Source organism: Neomonachus schauinslandi, chromosome 8 (assembly GCF_002201575.2).
Source record: "Neomonachus schauinslandi chromosome 8, ASM220157v2, whole genome shotgun sequence".
Taxonomy (NCBI): Eukaryota; Metazoa; Chordata; class Mammalia; order Carnivora; family Phocidae; genus Neomonachus; species Neomonachus schauinslandi.
In genome coordinates, this window is record NC_058410.1 from 26,682,997 (window position 1) to 26,706,024 (window position 23,028).

At 40.9% G+C, this 23,028-nt stretch overlaps 1 protein-coding gene across 1 annotated transcript in view; it reads right to left on the reverse strand.

Moving 5' to 3' along the window:
* ARFGEF3 (ARFGEF family member 3) overlaps nucleotides 1-23,028 on the reverse strand; it is a 166,266-nt gene that overhangs the window by 94,273 nt on the left and 48,965 nt on the right. Inside the window, exon 5 of the mRNA XM_021693398.1 lies at nucleotides 6,161-6,229. Coding sequence (XP_021549073.1) covers nucleotides 6,161-6,229 — 69 coding nt within the window. The remainder of the gene's footprint in view (nucleotides 1-6,160; nucleotides 6,230-23,028) is intronic.

A 23,028-nucleotide genomic window follows, 5' to 3' on the forward strand; every position in this document is an offset into this window, starting at 1 on the left:
CTGGTGGCCAGGGAGCGCCCGAAGACACAGGGCAGTGAGGAGTTTCGTAATGGACCTTTTAACCATTTCATGCATTTGTGGACGTCCAGCTTTATGGCATGCGACACACAGCTGAGGGCAAAACCACAGAATTAATAAGGCAAAACAAATGCCGAAAGAAGAAGGAAAAAGAACAAGAAAACACAAGTCTGCAAGCCATACACAGGCAACAAAAGTAAGCAGTATCTTCAGGGAAGAAGACTGATAAATAACAGTACGAGGTTAAACCCAGGGCAGAATCATTGTTATTTCATATGAAGCAGCATAATAGGATGTAGTCGATATTCAACATTGGCCAAAGTGATAACAAATTTTAAAGTAGCCGCCACAAGAGAAATCTGTTTAGCTTTGCAAAATACATAGGACCTTCACTTTGTTGAACTGTGCATTTGCCTTCTCTTTCCTATCTGAACGGGGATCCTGGCAAATCTTTGTTAAAACCATGCATGATACTGAGTAACAAGTTCCATAAACAGAAGAGCTAGTATGTTTTCAATGGGAAAATTTTTATGGAGATGAAAAATAATTTCTGGTGATAAAACATAGAAAGATCAAAGATTAAGCTACAAGAAAGCAGAAGAAGTGTCTTTTTATATAGGGAAGATCATGAAAGCTTGCTGCTCACATTAGAACCATAGACAATTTTCGTTATTACTACAAGTGTAAACTCTACATTGAATCACGATGACAACTCGGTGGCCAGGCCGTTTCCAGGTGAACAGCTGTAACAGGTGGGTATGTGACAGAAGGCACCTCATGCTGATGCACGTGGGTGTGTGCGCACACCCCCCCCCCCACACACACACAGAGTGAACTGAAGTTATTTTATTATTCCTAAGAAATATGTGTGTAAGTAAGTTGGACCACAATGCTGGGTGGGGAAATTTGCTGGTTTTCCTTTTGGAAAATTTTTAAAGTGCCCAAGCATACATGGACACCTCTGATTGTGACTTCCCTCTTCCTCCTCCATATTCTTCTTGGCTTAAGCTGCATATTAAAATGGCTTAAAGCACCTCAACCCTTTAATTCCTGCACCTTGGTCTACAGAAGGTCTATTGAACTCTAGCCTCTGTCCTATGAATTACCTCAAAATGAAGTAGAGAGGATCTCTGCACTGTTCTGTGTGTCTTCTAACTCCATATAAGTTCTTTTAAGAGCTGTGTAAGTCAGACATTACAGGGAAGTGTGGAAAGTCTTTGCAAAAGGACTCGTTTGCTCAAAACCTGTCCGGCAGCAAACAACCAAAGAACAGACACTTCAGAGGAGTCAAATCAGAGTCAGTAAAGAAACAGGCCCAGAAGGAAGAAAAGAAATGGTTTCCAGAAGGGAAAGTGGAGACACTCCTTAGAACTGGATTTCCTTACTTCAGTGGCCTCAGCCAATTTGAGATAATAGTCCGGGCTGGGCTCCCTTGACCAGTTTTCTTGCCAGGAGGTGGGGTTACTCCTCCCATTTTTAGAGAGAACATAACAAACAAGATGCTTCTAAGAAAAACTGACTGGGTCACCTGTGTACTTTTTTTCTAGATTTTATCTGCAGACTAATCTGCTCCTTAACTGTATAATATTTTATTTGCTGTCTCAGGAATAATGCTACTACATTAAACTAAAAAAAAAAGTATCATTGAACATTCAGGAGGTAGAAGTCAGCCCAATTAAAAAAAAATACTTTAGTGACAACTAGAATCATTGAATTGGTAGCAGGTCTTCAGCCTTAATGGTTTTAAACTCCCCGGGGTAACAAGTGACACTAAACGAAACTATAAACATCAGATCATCTGATGCTAGCATAATGCTCAGAAAAGATAAACTGAGTATCAATACATGAAGATACCCAAGAAAGTGGCACCTGCCTGACAGTCACTTGAATCTATGGTTACAAAAAAGTAAAATTTATCAATACTTCTGCTTCACATGTGAAAACACCATACAGCCATTTTTTAACTAAGCACCATGGTAAAGATCCAAGGTGGATGAGACTCCTAAGAATTTCAGCTGGTTGCCAATATTATTATGGCAAGATCCTACTAGCATTTTCTAAGACTGATAGGAGTGAGGAAGCAATATACCATGGTGGTTAACAGCCCATATTTGAAATATAAAAAGTCCGAATTTGAATGTCTCACAGTAGAAACTTGGACAAGCAAATTATCCTCATTTTTCTTGGGATTCTTTATCTGTCTTGGTTGGGGTAAAGATGAGAGGAGAATGTACAAAAAACACAACTTACTGACATACCCTAGGGACTCAAAGGCTAGTAACTACCATTATTAGCTGGTTACTATTATTAACCAGTGTTTTGCAATTGAGGGATGGATAGATGGAGTGAAAGAGGGAGGACCCTGAAACTAAGAATCTTAAAGAAAAAGAATGGTCTTTGAGACAGACTTTGCTTGGAACTTGACAAGGATCAAAGACTCGAAGTTTCCTATGAGTCAATTAGATCAAACCAGCAAATATATATTTATAAACAAGGCTTTCTCACTTTGAAAAACCCCACAGAGGAGCCTTGAGCAGCCATGAGAATACATCCGGAATCTTTCCAATGGAACATTAACCATTTTCAAATTCACTCCACAGAGCTTCTGGCTATGGCTTCTCTTCTTCCTTTACCCAAAGACTTTGGCAATTTTTACTCCCACAGCTTTTTCCAATATTAAGGTAACTACCCTTGGAAAACTCAACAGCAGATCTGCTAATTTGGGCATCATACTAAGAGAAATCTTGTCTAGCTTTCAACCAATGACGAGAAAGATTATGTATCCATAGGGAGTTTTTATTTCTGATTATTCATGAAATTGAACAGAAAACACATATTGCATATTTCATAATTACCCACTTCCAAATTTGATGATATGTCTTATTCCTCCTATATCATGAAAAACTGTGATCTGAAAAACTTTCATTATTGCAGTTTACTTAAGCAAGTTAAAGTTAGACATACAAATGAAGGCTTTATTTACCTTTTGAGTGCTTAATGATCCTTTAATAGTTTCAACAGTGCCTTGGGGAAATGGCCTCATTTTTCATAGTTAAGTACACATCCCCATTTCCTGATCAACAGGTTTCAGGGTAAACACTGTTTTTGAGTAATAGTCACTGTGTATCAGGGTAAAAAAGAAGAGAATGTCTGGATTCTTTCTCAACATTTCCACAGGAGTTTCAAATGGCTGATTTTAAGGTGTTTTTATAAATTGTTTCCCAAGCTATAGCAGAAGTGACAACAGAACATTCTTTTTTCATCAAGTTAAAGACTTATTTTTATGAAAAGTTCAGATACAACTAAGAAGGCTCCCAGAAGCTAAGTGGTGGTTTTAGGCTGAGAGGTCCTGCTTTCAAAACCGAGATGTAGACCTTCAAAGGCTAAATGAGCAGGAGAGAAGCACTTGAGAACCTGCAAAATTACTGCGCTTAAGTCTACAGAACGCTATTATTTTTTATGGCAGTGTAACTTTCTTACATAGTTAATTCTTTTTGTTGATGCAAAATCACTTCTTAAGTGATTTCTATGGTACGAACTGAAAGGCTCTGAGCTGTTTTGCAAATTTGAGGAACTAGGGCCAGTGAGAAAAACGTTTATTCCTCTCTTGTGGAGCTAATGTAAACAATGATTTCAGATGGTTCTACTACTATTCTTTCTTAAATTATCTATATATGATTCATCTAATAATCTAGTATTTGTAACTCCGGATCCATATGCTTATAGTTATAAACTGTTGCTATGCTTTTCATATAAATAGATCTGCTCATCCTGTGCCAGATTACATAATGGTGACCCTTTCAGGGCCCTGGCCAGATCGGCACTGTCCAGTGCAATGTGGACATCATCAGCAACCTGCAGCTCCTAATGGCAGTGGCATGAACTTACTGTGAGTATGGGTCTGCACTAACAGCTTCTTCCATGGATTCTATCTCCCTTGCCCAAATGACAAAAGTACACTGCTCACACTGCTTTCACAGAGAACAAACGCAGGCCCAGGGAGGTAGCCACGGCAACACCGCAGGTGGGTGGGAGGTGGTAGAGCTGGGATTTACATCCAAACAGTGCTCCCCCAGAGCCCGGAGCTCCCAGCTGGGGTTCTTGCCGCTAAGCTCTATATTGCTTTGGGGCTGAATTTTTTTTTTTTTTCAAAAAACGAAAAAAAAGCTTTGTTTTTCCTTTATAGGTTTTGGTAGAGACCACTGTGTTTTGATATTTTATTCTATCTGGAAAGGCCTGCTGAGTCTCTACTCTGGTTTCTAGCTACCCTCCGTAAACAGCCTGAACTCGGGCAGGTCAGGGTAGTGTGTCCACTGCTCAGGAATGACATCTTGATAAGGTTCTCATTCAAAAACTGGTTCCTGGGAGGACGGTAAAGGCAACCTTGTCCTCTTCCTCCAGAAAGCAGCTTGGGAACTCCTGGTAGCTCTCCTCCCCTCTTGAAGATCCTGAAACAACCTGTGCCCGCCCACCCCCAAGCTCCATCAGCGGTGGGGGTGTGGGGCTGGCTAGGCAGGAACAGCTGCACTTCCCTTCTTGCCCTTCACATGGCAAAGGGCTAACAGGCTACGCAGATGCCAACCTGTTTTCTTACCCTAATCAGAAACCACATTTGTCATTTTAAAAGCAAACTGACATGGGGTACCTAAAATAGTCCAGTGCATCCAGAGAGTAGGCTGGTAATCGCCAGGGGCTGAGGGGAGGGCGGAGTAGGGAGTCACTCTTCAATGGGTCTGAAGTTTCAGTTACAAGAAATGAATAAGTTCTAGACACCTGCTGAGCAACGTGGTGCCTGTGGGTAACATTACCGCATTGCACACTTAGAAATGTGTTAAGGTAGATTTCAGGTTAAGTGTTCTCACCACACACACAACAAAAAAGGGAACCTGCAAATAATAAGAACACACACAGGTGTCCATTAAAAATCAATTGAAAAAAATTACTGATAGCTATCCTACTTCTCTACTTATATGGAGTAAATAGGTTAAAGAAAAGTGTTCTTTCTACCTATATAAATACACATTTGGGAATTTATATTGTAGTTAGAGGTCAGCTAAATGATTTTCTCTTAATCTTAACTCTTTAATGCCACACAATACCATAGAAGGCACATGTAGAGGCCAATATAAATACTACTCATGATAAGGTTAACTATGTGAGTTGATGGATATTTTAATTAGTTTCATTGTGGTAGTTATTTCACAATGTGTATGTATATCAAAACATCGAGTTGTAGACTTAAAATATATAGAATTTTTGTTTGCCTATTATATCTCAACAATGAGAAAAAGAAAAAAAAAAGAAAATATGTGCAAGATGCTAAGTATCTACCTGGTATACTCAAGAAATGATCATTACTGTAAAAAATAATACCCATGAGCGCTTAAGGTTAAGCTTTCTTTTTCTTCCTAATTTCGGAATTTAGAATATCATTGCCTCTTCGAGGTCTGCACATGTACTCCTGTCAAAACACATGAATTCTGAAGATACTCTTTTCAAGAAATGGAAGGAAAATTATTCTAAGCGTATTAAAGTATAGCTTTGGAATGCTAATGTTTCCAAAAGCCAGAGGCATCTGCCAGGCATTGGAGAAGCCAAGAATTCTGTTGGACATACTCTTGGGAGTGCTGGAAGGTGCACAGTTCCCTAGCCTGCAACACAGATGGGAAAGAGAAGGCTTTCCAATGATAGTTACAAAATGTGTTCATCGGGCTTTAGGAGACAGGTCTGGAATTTCATCAGTAAATGTCTCACTCTCATACCTGGTTTCTTAAAAACCATTTTTTTAAATCAAATGTTTTTCAATTATTCTTCATAAAAATAGACTGAGAAGGCGAAACGAGGCACAGCACCCAGGTGTAGCAGCATTGGGAGAACCAGTACCGTTATTTCCATTTTAAAACCTCAAATGAAGCAAACCAAAGCATGCAGAGCATCATGACCAAGGATGGCGGAGCCCACCGCCTGCTTCCTACAGATCAATTCCTTAGTGGAAACTCCCCAAGGTAATGATCAGAGAAGGGCTCACCTCACTGCTGGGCCTCAGCTCCCCCCGGGACTTCTCCCAGCCTGCGGGGAGGCAGCTGTGAGCAGGCAGAAAAGGAGCAGAGCACGTGCATGCTGGGGAGGACTGGGCACTCACCTCTGCAATCTTCAGCACAGCGCTCCCATTCAGGTCAAATGTCGGGGTGTAGGTGATGCAGAGTAAAACCTTTAGCAACCAGGAGGTGAGGGAGGAAGGGAAGGGAGAAAGGGTTAAAAATTTAGAAATAAACAGAAATACGGTTTCACATATCATTTGAGTAGCCCTGTTTTTATGACTCCTTTGCTCTTTGCTTTATTTTTTTTAAAGATTTTATTTATTTATTTGACAGAGAGAGAGAGAGAGAGAAAGAGAAAGCACAAGCAGGAGGAGCGGCAGGCAGAGGGAAAGGGAGAAGCAGACTCCCCGCTGAGCAGGGAGCCTGATGCGGGGCTCGATCCCAGGACCCTGAGATCATGACCTGAGCCAAAGGCAGATGCTTAACCGACTGAGCCACACAGGCGACCCTCCTCTTTGCTTTATCTAATGTTTCTTCTCATGCTACTCACTGCTCTCTAATGAGCGGCCACACATTGCCCAATAAAACAGAGGCTAATACTGTAATAACTAAGGGAGTTACCCTCTCCCTCCAGGGAAGGGCCACTGCAAGACTGGGTCCAGAAAGAGCATTCCTCAGCAACTCTAGGAGGTCCGTCCACAGTGTTACACACGGTGTGTGAATTATCTAGGTTGATACTTCTAATAAATGTGATATTATTGTCCTTATTTCCCGATAAAGAAACTGATGCTCAGAAAGATTAAAAAGCCACTAAGACCACACAAGTAACAAGCTGTACAGCTGAGATTTGAACCCAAGTAATCTGACTCCATGCCCTGAACCACCATGCGATCTGTCCCGTCCTCTTCCTAGACCCAGGCGTCATTGTACTTTCTGCTCCTGTCCCCTTCCCAGATCCCCATGGGATTAGAAAGTCTTTAATAGGCACTTTCCCCTTCCCTCCTATAACATCCCCCCAGATGCTGCCCAGCATTTACTTATTTATTCGTCTCAGGTGACCCTTATTCTACTAGATAATGAGTTGGTGACATTTGCAAGATCTTTAACGACCACCAAAAATTTCACTTTGTACTTGCAGAGCTATCACAGAACAGACTGACAAAAGCCTGTAGCATTTTAAAAATTGTTTCTAATTTTGTAGATAAGAGGCGACACTCTCCCTGTCCCGTGCTTTGACTTCTGGCCGTGTGACTTTTCTCCCTGCTAGTCCAAGATAGAACAGTGCTGGTGTCTGCTCCTTGATCTCAAGCCCAACACCTGTGTCCCACCAGCAGCTTGGCCTGTCAGTGGGGGTTGCCTGCGGATGTTTCTCATCTGGTTCTGCCCAATTCATGAAAGAACGCTGAAGCCTCGCAAATGTACCTAATTCAGGATATGCACCTAATCAGCAGAGCAAAAAGTGTAATTGCCAGATGGGCCGAGGAATCTGTCCTAAGCCCTCAGTCTTAGTTACTGGCCAGGCCACCCTAGGAACAGCTGCTCCTTCAGGGACAGCAAATATGCATGTGATTAAAGAAGGAAAAGGGGATTTGGGCCAATTTTAGTCATGAATTTATATAAGTTCATTGTGGGTCTATTCCTCAGTCTTTTGATCCTTAAGGTGCCTGACACCCAAGAGTCAGCTCCAGATAAAGACTGTCCCATGCCAAGCAGCCTGACAGATTGTGGAAAGAGCTGCCCTAAGTCCTCATGTTTAATGACTATCTTTGGGGGTTGGGGCTTGGCGGACAAGAAGTGATGAAAGCTGAGGAGAGACAGCAGTGTCACCAGGACCTAACTGGACTTGGGGGGAGGCCATGTCTTCTAATGCCTCTGTACTTGGTCATTTGTTCCTCATGTGGCTCAACTGATTGGCTTCTTTTAGGTCTTAAATGTAACCCTCTCAGAGAGGCACGTGGCCTCCTCTGACAACAACCCTCTCTGAATGGCGTGTCCCATCCCTTTGTTTCATGACTTCAGAGCACGTGCCAGTCTCATAAACAATGGACTTATTTACTTATTTATAATCTTCCTGTTAGACTATAACATTCATTAGACACCTGAAAGACCCTCAAGGCTTTCTCATATGGTGCTTTCTTACTTTGAGTTTTTGCTACCTCACACAGCTACACTTTCTTGAATTTTTTTCCCCCACCATGATTTCTGGCCGGTGGGTGGGAGGTTATGAGAGACTGGTGGAGATGGTGGTCTGCAGAGATGGGAGACGGCTTGTCCATCTGGGCTCCTGGGTTTTTAAGTATTTACAATAAAGACTGACAACTGGCAATACTTTACAATATGAAAATAATGGCAAATATCTGTCTAAACTGGTTAATTATTAAGGTTACTTATAAGACTGGTGATCGGCTTTCTGCCTTCCATTACTCTGTACGTTCATATAAGGTGCACAAGAGTGGATCTGGAAAGATGCTTCCAAAAACCAAACCAGTTTTCTGTGAGCAAGAGATGCTTTCGGGCAGAAAGGGCTGGGGGCAGTGGGACCAATACCAATGGGGACGTCTTCATGAAGGGCATTGAGTTGGTGGTAGTTGGTAATCAAGGTTCTCTGGGGAACAGAGGATCGACTCCCTCTGCCACAGGGAAGCCAGTAAATACAGAATGAGGCCTCCCAGCAACAGTCTGAAGGAAGCTGAGGATCTCTGCACCCAGACAATTCTGATAGAGTTCAAAAGATCTTTGAAAAAAGACTCTCCACACCTAATGTCTGGCCACCAATATCCAAAGACTCACTGAGCTATTTGCAAAAACTAAGAACAACAAAAAATAATGAAGGGGAAGCTAGCTCCTTAAGCTGAGGTAGAGTTTCTTGTGTTGGAAACACAGCAGGTTTTAAATATAGTGAGGACAGTGCTCATGGGCCCCTATGACTCACACGGTCTCTATAAAGAGCACAGTGTCCAGCAAGGATGATTCAGTAGACAGAAATGACTTATCGAAAACAAGCAGTTGAGAAATGGTTGATGTGCCCAATGCCTAGCAAGCATTAATTCACCGGATTAAAACAAAGATTGGGTGTAGGAAATTTATGTGACTTCCATTGCATCATGAGAGGGCAGAAAGTTCAGGTTCATATTCTGAGCACATTGACCTCAAGGAAAACAGGAGCAACTAAACCCTGAGGGCGACTCCATTAAAAATAGATCCCTCACAGGGTCATTAAAGCTTACTGACTACATCATCACTGAACAGCAGGAACTTGAGTGATCCGCAGCATTTCTCAATCCAGCTTGCTGGCACGGCCTCCATCAATGAGCTACGAAGATAGGGAAAACAGGCACAAAGTCTTCCATGAAATGGGAAAAATCATTCCAAAGACTAAGAAAAATCCCAATCATTAAAAAAAACAATCAAATAGGTACTGTTACAAGAAGCAACCCCTCAATTTAAAATATGTATAGAAACTTTGGGGCACCTGGGTGGCTCAGTCGGTTAAGCGTCTGACTTCGACTCAGGTCATGTTCTCAGGGTCCTGGGATCAAGCCCATGTTGGGCTCTGCCCTCGGTGGGGAATCTGTTTCTCCCTCCCTCTCTGCCCCACCCCCAACTTGTGTGCCACTCTCTCTGAAATAAATAAATAAAATCCCTAAAAAGTAAAATAAAATAGGTATAGAAACCTTGGATAAAAAAAAGATCGTACCAGAAAGGAGAAAGTGAAGCTGATTTACTGTAAGAACTGGGCACAAGTGATAGAGTCTGGAAAACATGGTCACGTCAGGAACAGAGGGGGACAGATGTGGACAGATAATGATGAGGAGCATAAGGTCACAGGTGTGCTCTTCTGGATTGGCCCTCTCCCAAGAGCTTCTCATGGCCGTGATTGGGGTTTCTCCATCAGGCAGACCCGGCCCTGGGACCGTATCATGACAGAGCAGGTGCTGTGATGTCAGAGCTAAAACCCTACTGTTTCAGTCACACGACTGTGGCATGTGATTCAGCGCCTAATTGCTGTGTGACATCATCCTCTATCCCCTTATCTGTAGAATTCCCACCCCACCTCGCGAGGATATTTAGAGGAATGAGTACCCTAAATGACGGCTTAAAACAATAGTGTACATTGGTGCATGTCCAGGGCTGTCTTCTCACAAAGGCTAAACAAGTCTCCATTTGATGTAACCCATGTGGCCATTCTAACATAAATAATTAGGTACATTTTAAGTTAAAAAAAATCAATCAGATTACCCACGTTCAAAAGCATAAATCTGTTGGGATCTGTAGTCTACTACTTATCACTGCCTGGATTCCTACTGCTCAAAGTCCTCATCATTCCGATGCGTCTCTACTTTCTCCCTCCTTGACGGTCTCCCTTTCAAGCTTCACATCAGTTCAAGGCATGACTCACTCAGAGTCTAATGGCTGTGGAGTCACAGATAGAAGAAGCAAGCACAATCCCGGACATCGAGAAAGCTCATCTCCTGGAGAAACTGGGCGTACTGCATTTGAGGGCTACGGCAGTAAATGCCATTGCAGTTGCGGGGGACAGAACAATTCTGAAGGCTAGAAGACATTGTAACTTGGAGAAGAGAGACTTCGCAGATGAGATGACATATGGGCAAAGCGCTGATGCAGGAGAGGACAGGGAGGGAAAGGCGTACTAAGCACAGGAAATGTCACACGCGAAGGTAGGGGCTAGAGATGGTGCTAGAGAGGTAGACTGGAACCTTGCCGCACATCAGTTGAACTGCCCAATGTTAAGTGTTTTGCACACATTGTTTTAGGCTGGTTAGGCCAATAAATCACAGCTGAAGAGGTGCCAGGGCAAACTGTAAATCGGATTGATAAAAGCAGACACTTCAGATGTAGAGGAAGTTGAAGACAGATCCTAGTCATTCCAGTGACAATGAATTGACTGGGGTGCATTTGGCGAAGGGATGCAGGGACTTCCCACACTAGGCAACAGTCACCCATATGGGAAACCTTGTATCATCCCACCGCTGTTCTCCTCACCTACTTGCTACCACTCTAGTGGATTGCACTGATGTCTCTCCTATCTCCCCCATTCCCGTATTTTTTTTTTTACAAAGCTTTATATTTAGATATTAATATAGGAACATATTTCAGAGAACAGTGATATACTTTGTTCAAAATGCATAATATATTACTATTACAGATGTGACCATCAGCATGGGCAGGAAGTGCAAACAGCTTATTCTATAGCATTTCTTTGGAGCAGCTTAGACATATCACTTAAACCTGTGTGCCCTCTCTATGCCTCATTAGATTTATAAGCTTCTTAGGAGTAAAGTCTGACTTTGATGCCCACCATGTTTAAGGCACCTTGCCAGGCCCCGGGAGGTATGGCGTCCTGGCCCATGCTCACCCCCTCCGATGCACTGTCCACATGAGTGATGACCCTCACAGAGTTTCAATGAGACTGTGCACCTTCGTGCCTGGTCATTATTGTAAAATGTGTAGACAACGTGTTAAGACAGCCCAGTCATACAGAAGAAAATTATCCTGGGAATCTGAGCGCCAGAATCAGGTTGGTATGATTTGCTAAAGGCAGATTTTGCAACCACATAAGGTAAGAATCCTAGAGTTTCTGATGACCGTTAGGGTGACCAGAATTTTGTAAGCCTCCTTTCGGGATGTCCAGCCACCTGCCAGGACCTCACTCTGGACAGGGAGAAAATCATTGCTACTAACCAGAGGGCACCTCCCATGAGACTTACGGAGCAGTTCTCCTTCCTGAGATCTCCCGCTCTGCTCTGCTGAGAACCTACCTTTTGCACTCAACATAGTAAATGGTAACTTGCCTCAGATTCAGGATTCAAAGATCTCATTTCTGCCAAGGTTCCAAATGAGTCCTCCCCAGGACCATGTCTGCAATTACTGGAATGAAGAAGTGATTCTTGACCTTCATAGATAGCAACTGCATGTCTGCTTTATGTCTAACCATGTGCTTTATTCCTTAGGCTCCCAGTCATGTATTCAACAAATATTTATGGGTGTGTCACTAGGGATCCGATCTAATGTTGGTCTTGGGCATATAGTACTGAACCAAAAAGACAGCCTGATCTGTGATCTTGCGGGGTTAACACCTGATGGTGAAGACCATCATAAAATAACAGGTTGCAATAAATTGTGATGGGTACCGTGACTGGGAAAATACACTGTACTCTGGGCAAGGCTCTCAGGGTCTAACTCGGAGCATACTAGCTGTAATGCTGCTTTCATCTTTTCATGGATCTTTAAATTTAACACATTGTAACACATACCACTAATAAATTAATCCTAGGGAAGAAGACACGGGTTCCATCAAGAAGTGAGCTGATTTGGGGGAGTCAAGGCACATTGAGGACACAGGGGCATATTGAATGAATCAGGAATTCTTCTTTTCCTTTTTCTTCAACTATAAAATTATCTTAATTTTCATATGAGTGCATCTTGAAGTGACTGTAGTTTCATTTTTCCAAATACCAGATGTTATTTATAAATCAAACCAAACAAAATCCAGTAGAGCTCAAAAAAGTAACTAAAACCTTGAGTACACCCCACAGAAGGCCTTACCTTTCCTGGTGCATGAAGAGGAGCAGACTCTCTTCAAATTCTTAATGCCAAGTGCATTTTCAACCCCGGCTCTGGTTCTGGCTGAAAATCTAACTTTGTTCCTTAATGCACATTTCCTTCTGGTCTTTCCTATATCTTGGCATGAAACTTCATCAAATTAAAAATGATTGCATAATTCCTTCTCTTTAGAAACATTCCAATTCTTTTTTTACTCTGTCAAATATGGCAAAAGCAAGGATGGAAACTTCAGTGTTGAGCATGGGAATTCTGAGCCACAAAATGCCTTTCCATTCAGCGCAGGGCGTGCCCCACCTCTGCCCATGCAGCCTCACGGGGTGTGCACAGCTGACAGTACACCGTGGCCATGAACTAGAAACGGACTCCCTCAGGGTCCACGCACGAGCAACAAAGCAGACTCCGTCTTCTGGAGACGGGCAGAATGGTAGAATGTGGATCTTCAGAGTGGGGATGGGGGCAGTCACAAAGTACATACAGAACGTCAGGGCACATTTTCTTATCTAAATTTAAAATGTGGATGCCCAAAATAAGCATTTTTTTCCTTATTTTGATCAAAGTTTCTCAACCTCAATACTATGGACATTTTGGATCAAATCATTCTTTTTTGGGGGGTGGGTAGGGATTGTCCTGTGCATTGTAGGATGTTTAGCAGCATCCCTGGCCTCTCCCCTCCAGATGACGGTGGCAGTCCCAGCTGTGACAAGCAAAAATGTCTCCAGACACTGCCAAATGTTCTCTGGGGGACAAACTAGTCCCCAGTTGAGAACCACGGTTTTAGATCACTTATACCCCACCCGCCCTGTGAATATAGCGGAGAACCCCTACAACATTACTCTGCTTCCAAAAGTCTCGGAGCTAGAATCCAGGACTTTCAGAGGGCATCTGGGATGACCCACTGATCCTTCACTATGCTTCAAAGATCCCGGACTGAAGGTAACAAGAGGTAGTTGAGCTACGACCCCAATCTTTATTTTGATTCAAAGAAAATAAACGAAATTATTGTATCGCATGAAGCCTCTACCCCTTAGGACTTAAATTGACTTATCTTAGGCTGAGGTGACAGAAAATTTGAGAAATCACTTTTTGGTTCAACTTGCCCACATTCTGGCAAATGGCTATTCTGAGATATTTTTTCAGTCCATAGAATATTTTGCTAGTGTTCCTGAGTACCCAGTTTGGAAAACATTTCTAATTATTCACTGGCATATGGTCATGTCTTTTCTAGCCTTGATTTGTTACCACTAGTAGTAAGTCTGATAGTCATTCATATTTATCAATATGCCCTTAGCACCTAATTCTAGGAAATACTGTACCAGTGATAGCTGTAAAAAAAATTTTTTTGTGAATATTAGATTATAATGAACTTGGCTAATTCACTTGAACAAATAAATAAACCATTCTTATTCTTCACTCCAAACTCTCTCCCTTGGCAAGTTCTCGTAACTCTTCCCTCTAACTAGAGCCTCACAAATTTATCACTGGAGCCAACATTTCCTCCAAGTTTCCATCCCTAATTTCAGCTTCTCAGCATCACCAATGAATATATGCAATTCCATGAAAATCATGTCAACCGCATCAAGTCTCTAATATGGTAAACAACCAACACTTCCCCCACCTCTCAAATTCCTAATTATACAACCATTAAAATGATACTTGAAGGAATAAATATAGCCATGTGGGAAATATTTATAATCTAAAGTGAAAATAAATAAAATCCTATATACACAATGAATATAACTGTGAACATATAAATAGATATGATTAGAAACAAATATACAAAAATCAGTCATGCTTATGGGATTTACAGTGAATTTTCTTCCATTTTGGAAAGCCTCTAGTGCTAAACTACTTGTGTTTCTTTAAATTATCCTTGAAAAATATTGTAATTCTTTCATATCTGAGAATGTGAACTCACTCTCTCTCTCTTAAATTGGCCCCTCAAAATCCACCATTCAGTCAGAAACTCTGGCTCCTCGTCCCGTAATCATCTTGGATTTTTCCTTCCCTGCCTACTTACCACCTACTCCACTGCCAGTCACCGTTGCCCCCACTTCTCTCCCTGCAGATCAGCTCGGTGCAGGGGGGTGCACCTGTCTGCACAGCGTTGCACAGGACCCTTCCTATTACCACCAATATGATTCATGCCCTCAGGACTTCTCGCTTAGGCTCTAACAATTAGCCAGTTCACTGGTGCCTCTGACTCGGTCCTGCTGACTGCAGACCATCCTGCAAAGCACTTCCTTCTTCCCCCGCCCCTTCGACATCTAACCCCCAGCTCTGGAAGTGTCCCTTTCCTGCTTCCTCTGACCGGGCCCTAGAGAATCTCCCTCAACCTCCCCTCCAGCCTCATGGCTCACCCACCGTCAGTAATCCCAGTGTAAGCCCATGCTTTCCCATCCATGGGGCTTTTCTTCTCTACCAAGAATGCCCACCCTCCCAATATAATTGTCTGAATTCCATACACCTTTCAAACTCCAACTCAAACAGTATCCTCTCCTTGAAATGCTGATTTCCCAGCTCACTGTGGTTTCTCCTTCTGAATTTATCCAACTCCACTTCTGCGACAACATAGACAACTACCTTGAATTATGGTAAATGGGTACATCGTTATCTCTTTCCTATTAGATTACGAACACTTGCCTTTGGATGTATTGCTTTTAATCCTACAAAGTTTTATATATTGCTGGTAACAAAAATACATTCACTGAACAAACCAACGAGAATAAGTCTAAAAGAAAACAAATAAAAAAGTTCAATGAATTGTCTTCTTCTAGGTTAGTCTGTAACAAATTTATTTGACCTAATCTCACAGCTGACATTTTAAGAAGTAAATTTCATCAGTATGTCCCAGATAATACCTTTACTCCTTTCTTCTCTCTTTCCCTCTCAGACTCTCCTCAGAATGGGCACCTCATCTCAGAGAGTCTCTGCTCATATATACATGAGGCTTTTGATAATTTTATAATCAATGCTTATACACATAACCAACCAAATTCCTCAAGATAGTATTTAAAGGGCTAAAGCCAACTTGATTCTCCATATGTTAAACATTTAATAATTATAAAGTTCTTCTAGAATATCCAAATCATATGAATTCTGCCTAGTAGGATGGAACGGAAATTTGTTGGCATAAATGGTGGAATGTTTTCTGTAGACCATGGAATCATGGCTAATGGTTAGCACCCTAAGTTTATCTAGGTGGACAACTGATAAATCAGAATTTACAGAATTCTTCTTTTAAGCTACAATTCAATAGTAAATATGAGGAAGCCCTTTTTTAGGAATCAAATATATGATGAAGTACACACCCTTCCATTACTACAGAAGAAAATTACCATTATATGCTGTATAGAGGGCAGGACTACAGAGGAAGAAAAGAGACAGGAAGAAGAAACTCTTAAAGCAAAGCTATTTCTTATGTTCTGGTTCATAATTTGAACGAGTTTAGAGGTATTCATTTTATTATTATGCTACACATATCCTTTTCTAATAACTGTAACAAAAATGAAAGCTTACACCAACCCCATGCTCTGTATTGTTGTAAGCACTTCTTTCATATTAACTCATTTAAGGCCCAACAACTCTAGGAGGTATGTATGCATCATCATTATTCACATTTTACAGATCAGAAAATTGAGGCACAGGTAAGTTAAATAACTCTCCCAAGGTCACCAGGCATTCTAGCTCCAGAAGCTGTGCCCTTACCACTCTGCTACCAGATATTTTGAAAAGAAGAAAAAGTAACAAGAAGTTTAAAAACAATAGAGTCTAATGATTGTTTCACAGAACAGTTACCCTATGCCATCCCCTACTCCCATAGACATACTTGGCCACTTCAAGGTTCCTCAGTGAGTTCTATCTACTGCAAGAGATTGCTCTTCTCTCATTAGGTTTCATTATTTTTCAGAAGCCATATAATTCACATTGACCTTGCAGTTAACTTAAACACAAGTCTGAAAAGTTTTCTTCTCCACCTATCTAATATCACACATCCAGAGACCAGATCAATTCCTAGCCTTGTTACAAAGCCTTTCCAGAAAAATATAAATGGTTGAAAAAGTAACCCTGCTACCAACCACTGTGTAAGCCCAGCTCAGTAACTGGACCATTACAGCTTTAATTTACTTATAAAAAGAAGGATCTAATAATATATGAGGTTATTTCCATTCTAAAGTGTAAATCTGCGTTAATTCTTCTCATCTGTGAACTCACACAGATTATTATCTATCATCACAAGTTTAGTTCCTTTTGGTTGTTGCTTACCCTGGTGGTCCACTGAAACTTCTCTCCATCAGTCAATAACTAAATCAACAAGCAATTAGTAAGCCATGTGCCAAATGCTCTGGTTGGCACTAAAGGGAAAAAAACAATACTAAAACATGTAATTAGTTTTCACTAACTAGTGAAATTTTCCAGTCATGCCTGGACCAATAGTTAAGGATTAACCATTTGGAGAGATTATAATGTGCACTTTCCCGAAAGGGTCCACTGCAGGTAGTCCCCTGGGCCTTAGCTAAAGTCCCAACTCTCTGAACCGAAGGCCACCCTCTGCCCCCGACAGAAGAAAGGTAGTGGAGGGGATGATGGTCAGCTGCCTCTTGCTGGGGGAAAATACACCAGACTGTGATGCCCATGTGAAAAGTGATTGTGGAAGACTGCCAGTTATTGTTCAACATTATACCCTTTGTTTTCAAGAACAGAACTCTGGGCACATGGCTGCCCAAATAAAGACTATACTTCCCAGCCTTCCTTACAATGGAAAGTTGCCATACAGCTGAATTCTGGCCAATGTGATGTAAGCAGAAGTGTCCCCTCACCAGGTGGCTGGAATATGGCACCATCATGGACCACAAGGTGGAGAAACAAAATTCCAGAAACAAGGATTTCAGATCCCATAGTCCAGCCAATACTGACCTAAGTCTATGAAAAATGAAAATTAACTTCTGCCTTGTTTCAACTGAAATGAATTCTAACTAATATAAAAATCTTTTCTTCCCTTTCTCCAGCCTTATCCTCTTGTCTGATTCTTATGCTTTAGATATTATTTATTTATCTTAATTTAAATTCAATTAGCCAACATGTAGTACATCATTAGTTTTAGATGTAGTGTTCAATAATTTATCAGTTGCTATACCACCCAGTGCTCATCACATCACCTTAGATGTTATTTAGAACATCCAAAGTAAACAGTGAAGACCTCTCCATTTATACTTGCCAAATAAAAATTATGAGGAAAATTTGTAAAACACTTAGCAAAATTGTTCTCAAATGTATTCAAATGGCATGGCACTTGGAAATCGTGACGCTTAATAGATAACGTGAAAATATCTTCATCTCAAAAATAATGCATACTATTTAAAGGAAAATTGCATTTCTAGGTTTTTTATATTTGCTCCTTAATTCTTCATATATTTTTATTGTCTCTCTAAGCAGTCATAGCAAAGGGTTAAGAAACATGGCAGAAAAACTTAGTAAGAATTTTATCAATGTGTATACAAAGTAGGAAAAGATGATCATCGTTCAGTCTTAGCAGCAGGAAAATGGGTGGTTTAAGAACCATTTACTTAGCAGATCCACACATTTTAGACACTTCTCTTCATTAATTACAGAAATAATGTTTGCAAACAAGTCAGATCAATCTCTAACAATGATACATTAAAATTAAATATTTTTCATCAAACACTGGATTTTTCCTTAATACCAGAGACTGCTGCAGATCTTCTAAAGTGTCTCAGTAGCTTTAGACTAAGAAGGGATTTCTCCTTGTTATGAGAAGGCAAGGCAATTTATCCATTTCATTCTGAAGCTTCACTAATGATCATTCCTTGCATGAGGCACTCTGGAAGACCAAATGCCCAGAGTTATGAGCATCAAAACTAACCATCTGGATAAATAGCCAATATGAGACTCCTCCATTAAGACATGACTCGGGGGGGGGGTGGATTTAGAAACAGTCCTTACATCTGGCCTGTTTCTTTCTCCCAGACCAAGGCACTGACTGCATTGTTCGTACATAATTTAAAAGCACTCTCTCCTTTTCACTGTAAGACTAGAGTTCTAACTGGCCACGCCGAAGCTTTGGTCTATCAGCTCTATAGCCATCAGCTCTTTTTCCATAGGTCACTCATCTTTGTATTTTCTGTAGGTGTTTGCTTGGCTTTTGTTGTAAAATATAAAAATACCTCAACATTAAATGACATTCTCTTTCCCTTCCCCCAACCTGATCTCAATCTCGATCCTTCTCTCTCTCTCACGGTCTCTCTTACACACACACACACACACACACACACACACAGAGCCATTAGCTAATTTGGTGGGAAAGAGACTGATTCTTCCTTCAAATTTGAATCTAGGTCTTGAAACTAGTGAGAAAACGCATGGTCACGGAAGATGCCAAAAACACACAGGATTCTGAGCCACTTTTAGCTTTGCCCCTTATCAGCCTGTGACTTAACTTTTCTATTCAATTATCTTTTGAATAGCGATAGTAATGACTACCACCCACGTGCCTTTTAGAATAGACTCAGAAGGCAAGCAATCTAACTGCTGTTTAAGAGCATATGTTTGGCCTCCAGCTGAATTACAGTTCAAATATTGGCCCTGCCGTTTTACTAGATGTATGATCTGAGTATGAATGTAAAGTACTTACTAGAGCATCTGGTGCATGATAAATATTAAATTATTAGCCCCTGTCATTTCTCCTTTAAAAATTGTAAAGTATCCCACCAATATAATTTTTATTACCAAAAAATGCCCACAAAGTAAAACATCCAATAACAGAACATTCATCAAATGCTTTCTCAGTATCCAGTACCATATCCTTCCTTATCCACAAAGCCTGCTGCCCTCCTCAGATAGGATGCTCACATCTCCGACACACTTATGGAGGCAGAAGGCCAGCCACAATTCCCTTCAGTTTTAAAGACTCAGCCAGCTGTATCAGCTAATAAACTCTCTAAAGGTCATCTATCAGGAAGGAGGAGAAAAAAAAAAGTCCTAATTGCTCTAGTCAGAGATGTCATTAGTTATGTACCCGGCTCCTATGGAGTCTGCATGGCATTTACAGAAATGGCATCCACCATGGGAAAATGTTACCAAAGCAGACAAGTGTTTAACCTAAATATTAAGTAGCTCCCTGCTGTCTACTAATCCATTACTAAGATAATCTATCTTTAGAGGAAGCTTCTTTCTGATTCCACAGTCCTGATACTTGATTCACTCAAGCTATAAAATTTTTATTTGGATTCCATGGCCATTCCCATAAATCAAAATTACTTTTTCTCCCCCTCCTGTGAAATAGTAAAACCATGTAGAACAGATTTTAGACTAAGTGATCTAACCTCATTCCTATTTAATTTGTCAGGAGCGAGCATCATTGATTTTTTTTTTTTTTTCTTTAACCCTCCAGTTCAAAGTCCAGGGCCTTCTTTCGAAATGAGAACGCTACTTTCAGAATCTTGAGTTTCATTATTAGTTAGTTTGTTTAATCTTACAGAAAGCTCTAAAAGAGGAAACCATATTAGTTTCTCTCCAGGAATTTAATACAACCACTACATACTCTTAAGAGTATGACAGTGTTCAATTTCTCGTGTTTATAATCACTACCAGATAGCAATATGTGAGTAAGATGCATGGCATAGCTTCTTAAAAAATAGCACCTGGGGTTTGTCATAAAAATGTGCTATGCTGTGGTTGAACAGACATAAATAAAAACTAAAGGTCTTATATTGCATGGTGAGGCTTTATCGCTCCTGAATACCGTACAGATATTTGAAAATGCCTACCATATCTCACTTTAAAAGATTTTCTAGTACCTACAAAATATTTATATAAAATGGATTTTTACAGGAGATGCCTAGATCATTTATCATGAGGATGAGTTACATAGAAACATCGAGAATAAATATACCCTTCATTCGTAATGGGAATCTAGCCTTTCCTTGAGGGCTCATCCAATTCTCTTTTTGTTAAATATCATTTTGGGAGAACAAGTGGCAAAAACAATATGGTAATGATATCAGCAAAACAAGGATGTATTTGGGAGTTTTTAGTTGGCCCATTATAAGTATTACAGCATCCAAGAGAAAAGGGCACACGCTTCTGAAGGTGACTAAAGTTACCACAGAAATTCTTCCTGCATAGAGAAATGGTATAAACATTATTATTATTTCCAAGCCAGAAATGCTCTAATTTGTATATGTCTTTATACCCAAATAATCTAAATGTCAGAAATAAGAAATGATCATGGAGTCCTCCCCTGTGGGCTCTCACAGTTGGACCACCAGCTCTGAAGTTCCCTTGATGCTAATAATAATAATATCACTCTAAGGTATAGTTAGTTATCTCGTCATTCATCTTTTAGCTGCTTGGCTAAAAATGTTTGTCTAAAATAAAAGTATACTATAAAAGAAATTAGTTGAAGGCTAGGTTTGTTGTGAACTGAAATATTTTCTCCCAATCCCAATGTTTAAATGGTTAAAAATAACAGCATAGGGCAAAGGCCCTTCTCTTTTTAAGCATTTTGGAAATCTAATTTTAAAGAATGGCAGGCCAAATTACTGTTTTCTTTTTTTCTGACAATGTCTGATTTCTTCCCGGACATTAATGACGAATACCAATGGCCTATCACAGGGTCATTAGAAAGTCCATTAAGATAGGCTTTCCAGGATTTCCAGTAGAGTTAACATGTGTAGACTCCTGTCCTCCGCAAGGCTAGCAGAAGGCACTGCTGGGCTCGAACTAGGAAGCCCGCTTAAGTCTTCAAAACAGGTGTTAACTGTTGACATAACCATTAAACATCCTGCTTCTCCGGGACTTTTAGAAGAATAGGTACTTTCTCCTTTTTTTTTTTTTTTTTTGGAAGTTCAACTATATAGGCTTTACTGTTGTAATTTGCTTTTTTTTTTACTGTTAAGTAGCAATTCACTCAACAAATTATTTTTTTTTTCAATTCCCATCAAAATACCATCAACTTTTTTCAAAGAAATGGAACAAATAATCCTAAAATTTGTATGGAACCAGAAAAGACCCCAAATAGCCAGAGGAATGTTGAAAAAGAAAAGCAAAGCTGGCAGCATCACAATTCCGGACTTCAAGCTCTATTACAAAGCTGTCATTCCCTTTTAATTTTTAATACAAATTCCTGTATTCCACAAAAAGGTATATTCCTGGGAGAATTTCTGAATAATGTGAGTCTGTGAGGTGTGAGTCTCCGTGTGACACCACAGCTCACCCTCCAGGATATGGAGACGTAGTAATACCAGAACGACTCAACAAACTGGTTTTGGAAGCCACAGAAGTGGTTACGTGGCAGCCGGCCTTGTCTCTCTCTCTCAAGGAGAGAGACCTTCCTCGTGGCACCGAGGAAGTGGAGAAGTAAAATAAGCTCTAAAAGGGATTACTCTTAGGTTCCTCTGAATGCACAGTTGCCAAACGTATGTCAGAGGACAAGGCAAAACTGTGCATTACAGAATCGAAGAGAGTTAAAGATGAATGAGATCTTCAAGATCAGCTGGCTCGGGGACTCTCAATGTTTACTTTAAGAATATTGCTAGGGGCGCCTGGGTGGCTCAGACGGTTAAGCATGTGCTTTCGGCTCAGGTCATGATCCTGGGGTTCTGGGATCGAGCCCCGAGTTGGGCTCCCTCCTCAGCAGGGAGTCTGCTTCTCCCTCTGCCTCTGCCCTTCCCCCCACTCATGCTCTTTCTCACTTTCTCAAATAAAGAATCTTTCAAAAAAATACAGAATATTCCTAGACGCACCCACTGAGAGTATGACTCAGCAGCAGCAGGTAAGAAGTAGTAGGCATATGTTAACACTTCCAAAGCACTTGCCTTATGCCAGATACCGTGCTAAGTTCTTTACAAATACCACTTATTTAATCCTTGCAACAATCCTGTTGGGTAGGTGCTACTATTTCCCCATTTTACAGATGAGGAGACCAAGGCACAGAGTGGTTAAGGAATCTGCCTGAGGCCATCCAACTAGAAAGTGAATCAGCTGGCTTCAGAGTCTCAGCTCATCGTCGTCACTGCACTGAAATTACCCACCAACTACGGGCTATGGTGAGGCCCAGGGCATTAAGAAAACGTCATGACTGAAATCAGCTTTTCTGAATGGAGAAACCGAAACCCAGAGGAATGAAGTCCCTTATCCAAGACAAAAATCCTTCGGTGCATTTCCAGGAAGAAATCAACCATTATAGGACACCAACTGTTCTTAAATAGTTCTCTATACTTATTCCTCCAGGGAGAAAATGACTAGATGGCATTATTAAAAGCCAGCCCAATGGTTCCAGCTGGGCTGCTCTGCTGTTCTGGGGCAGAGATTTCCATCCTCTTGGCTCAACTCACTGTTCATTCACAGGATAGGACACATTCCAGAG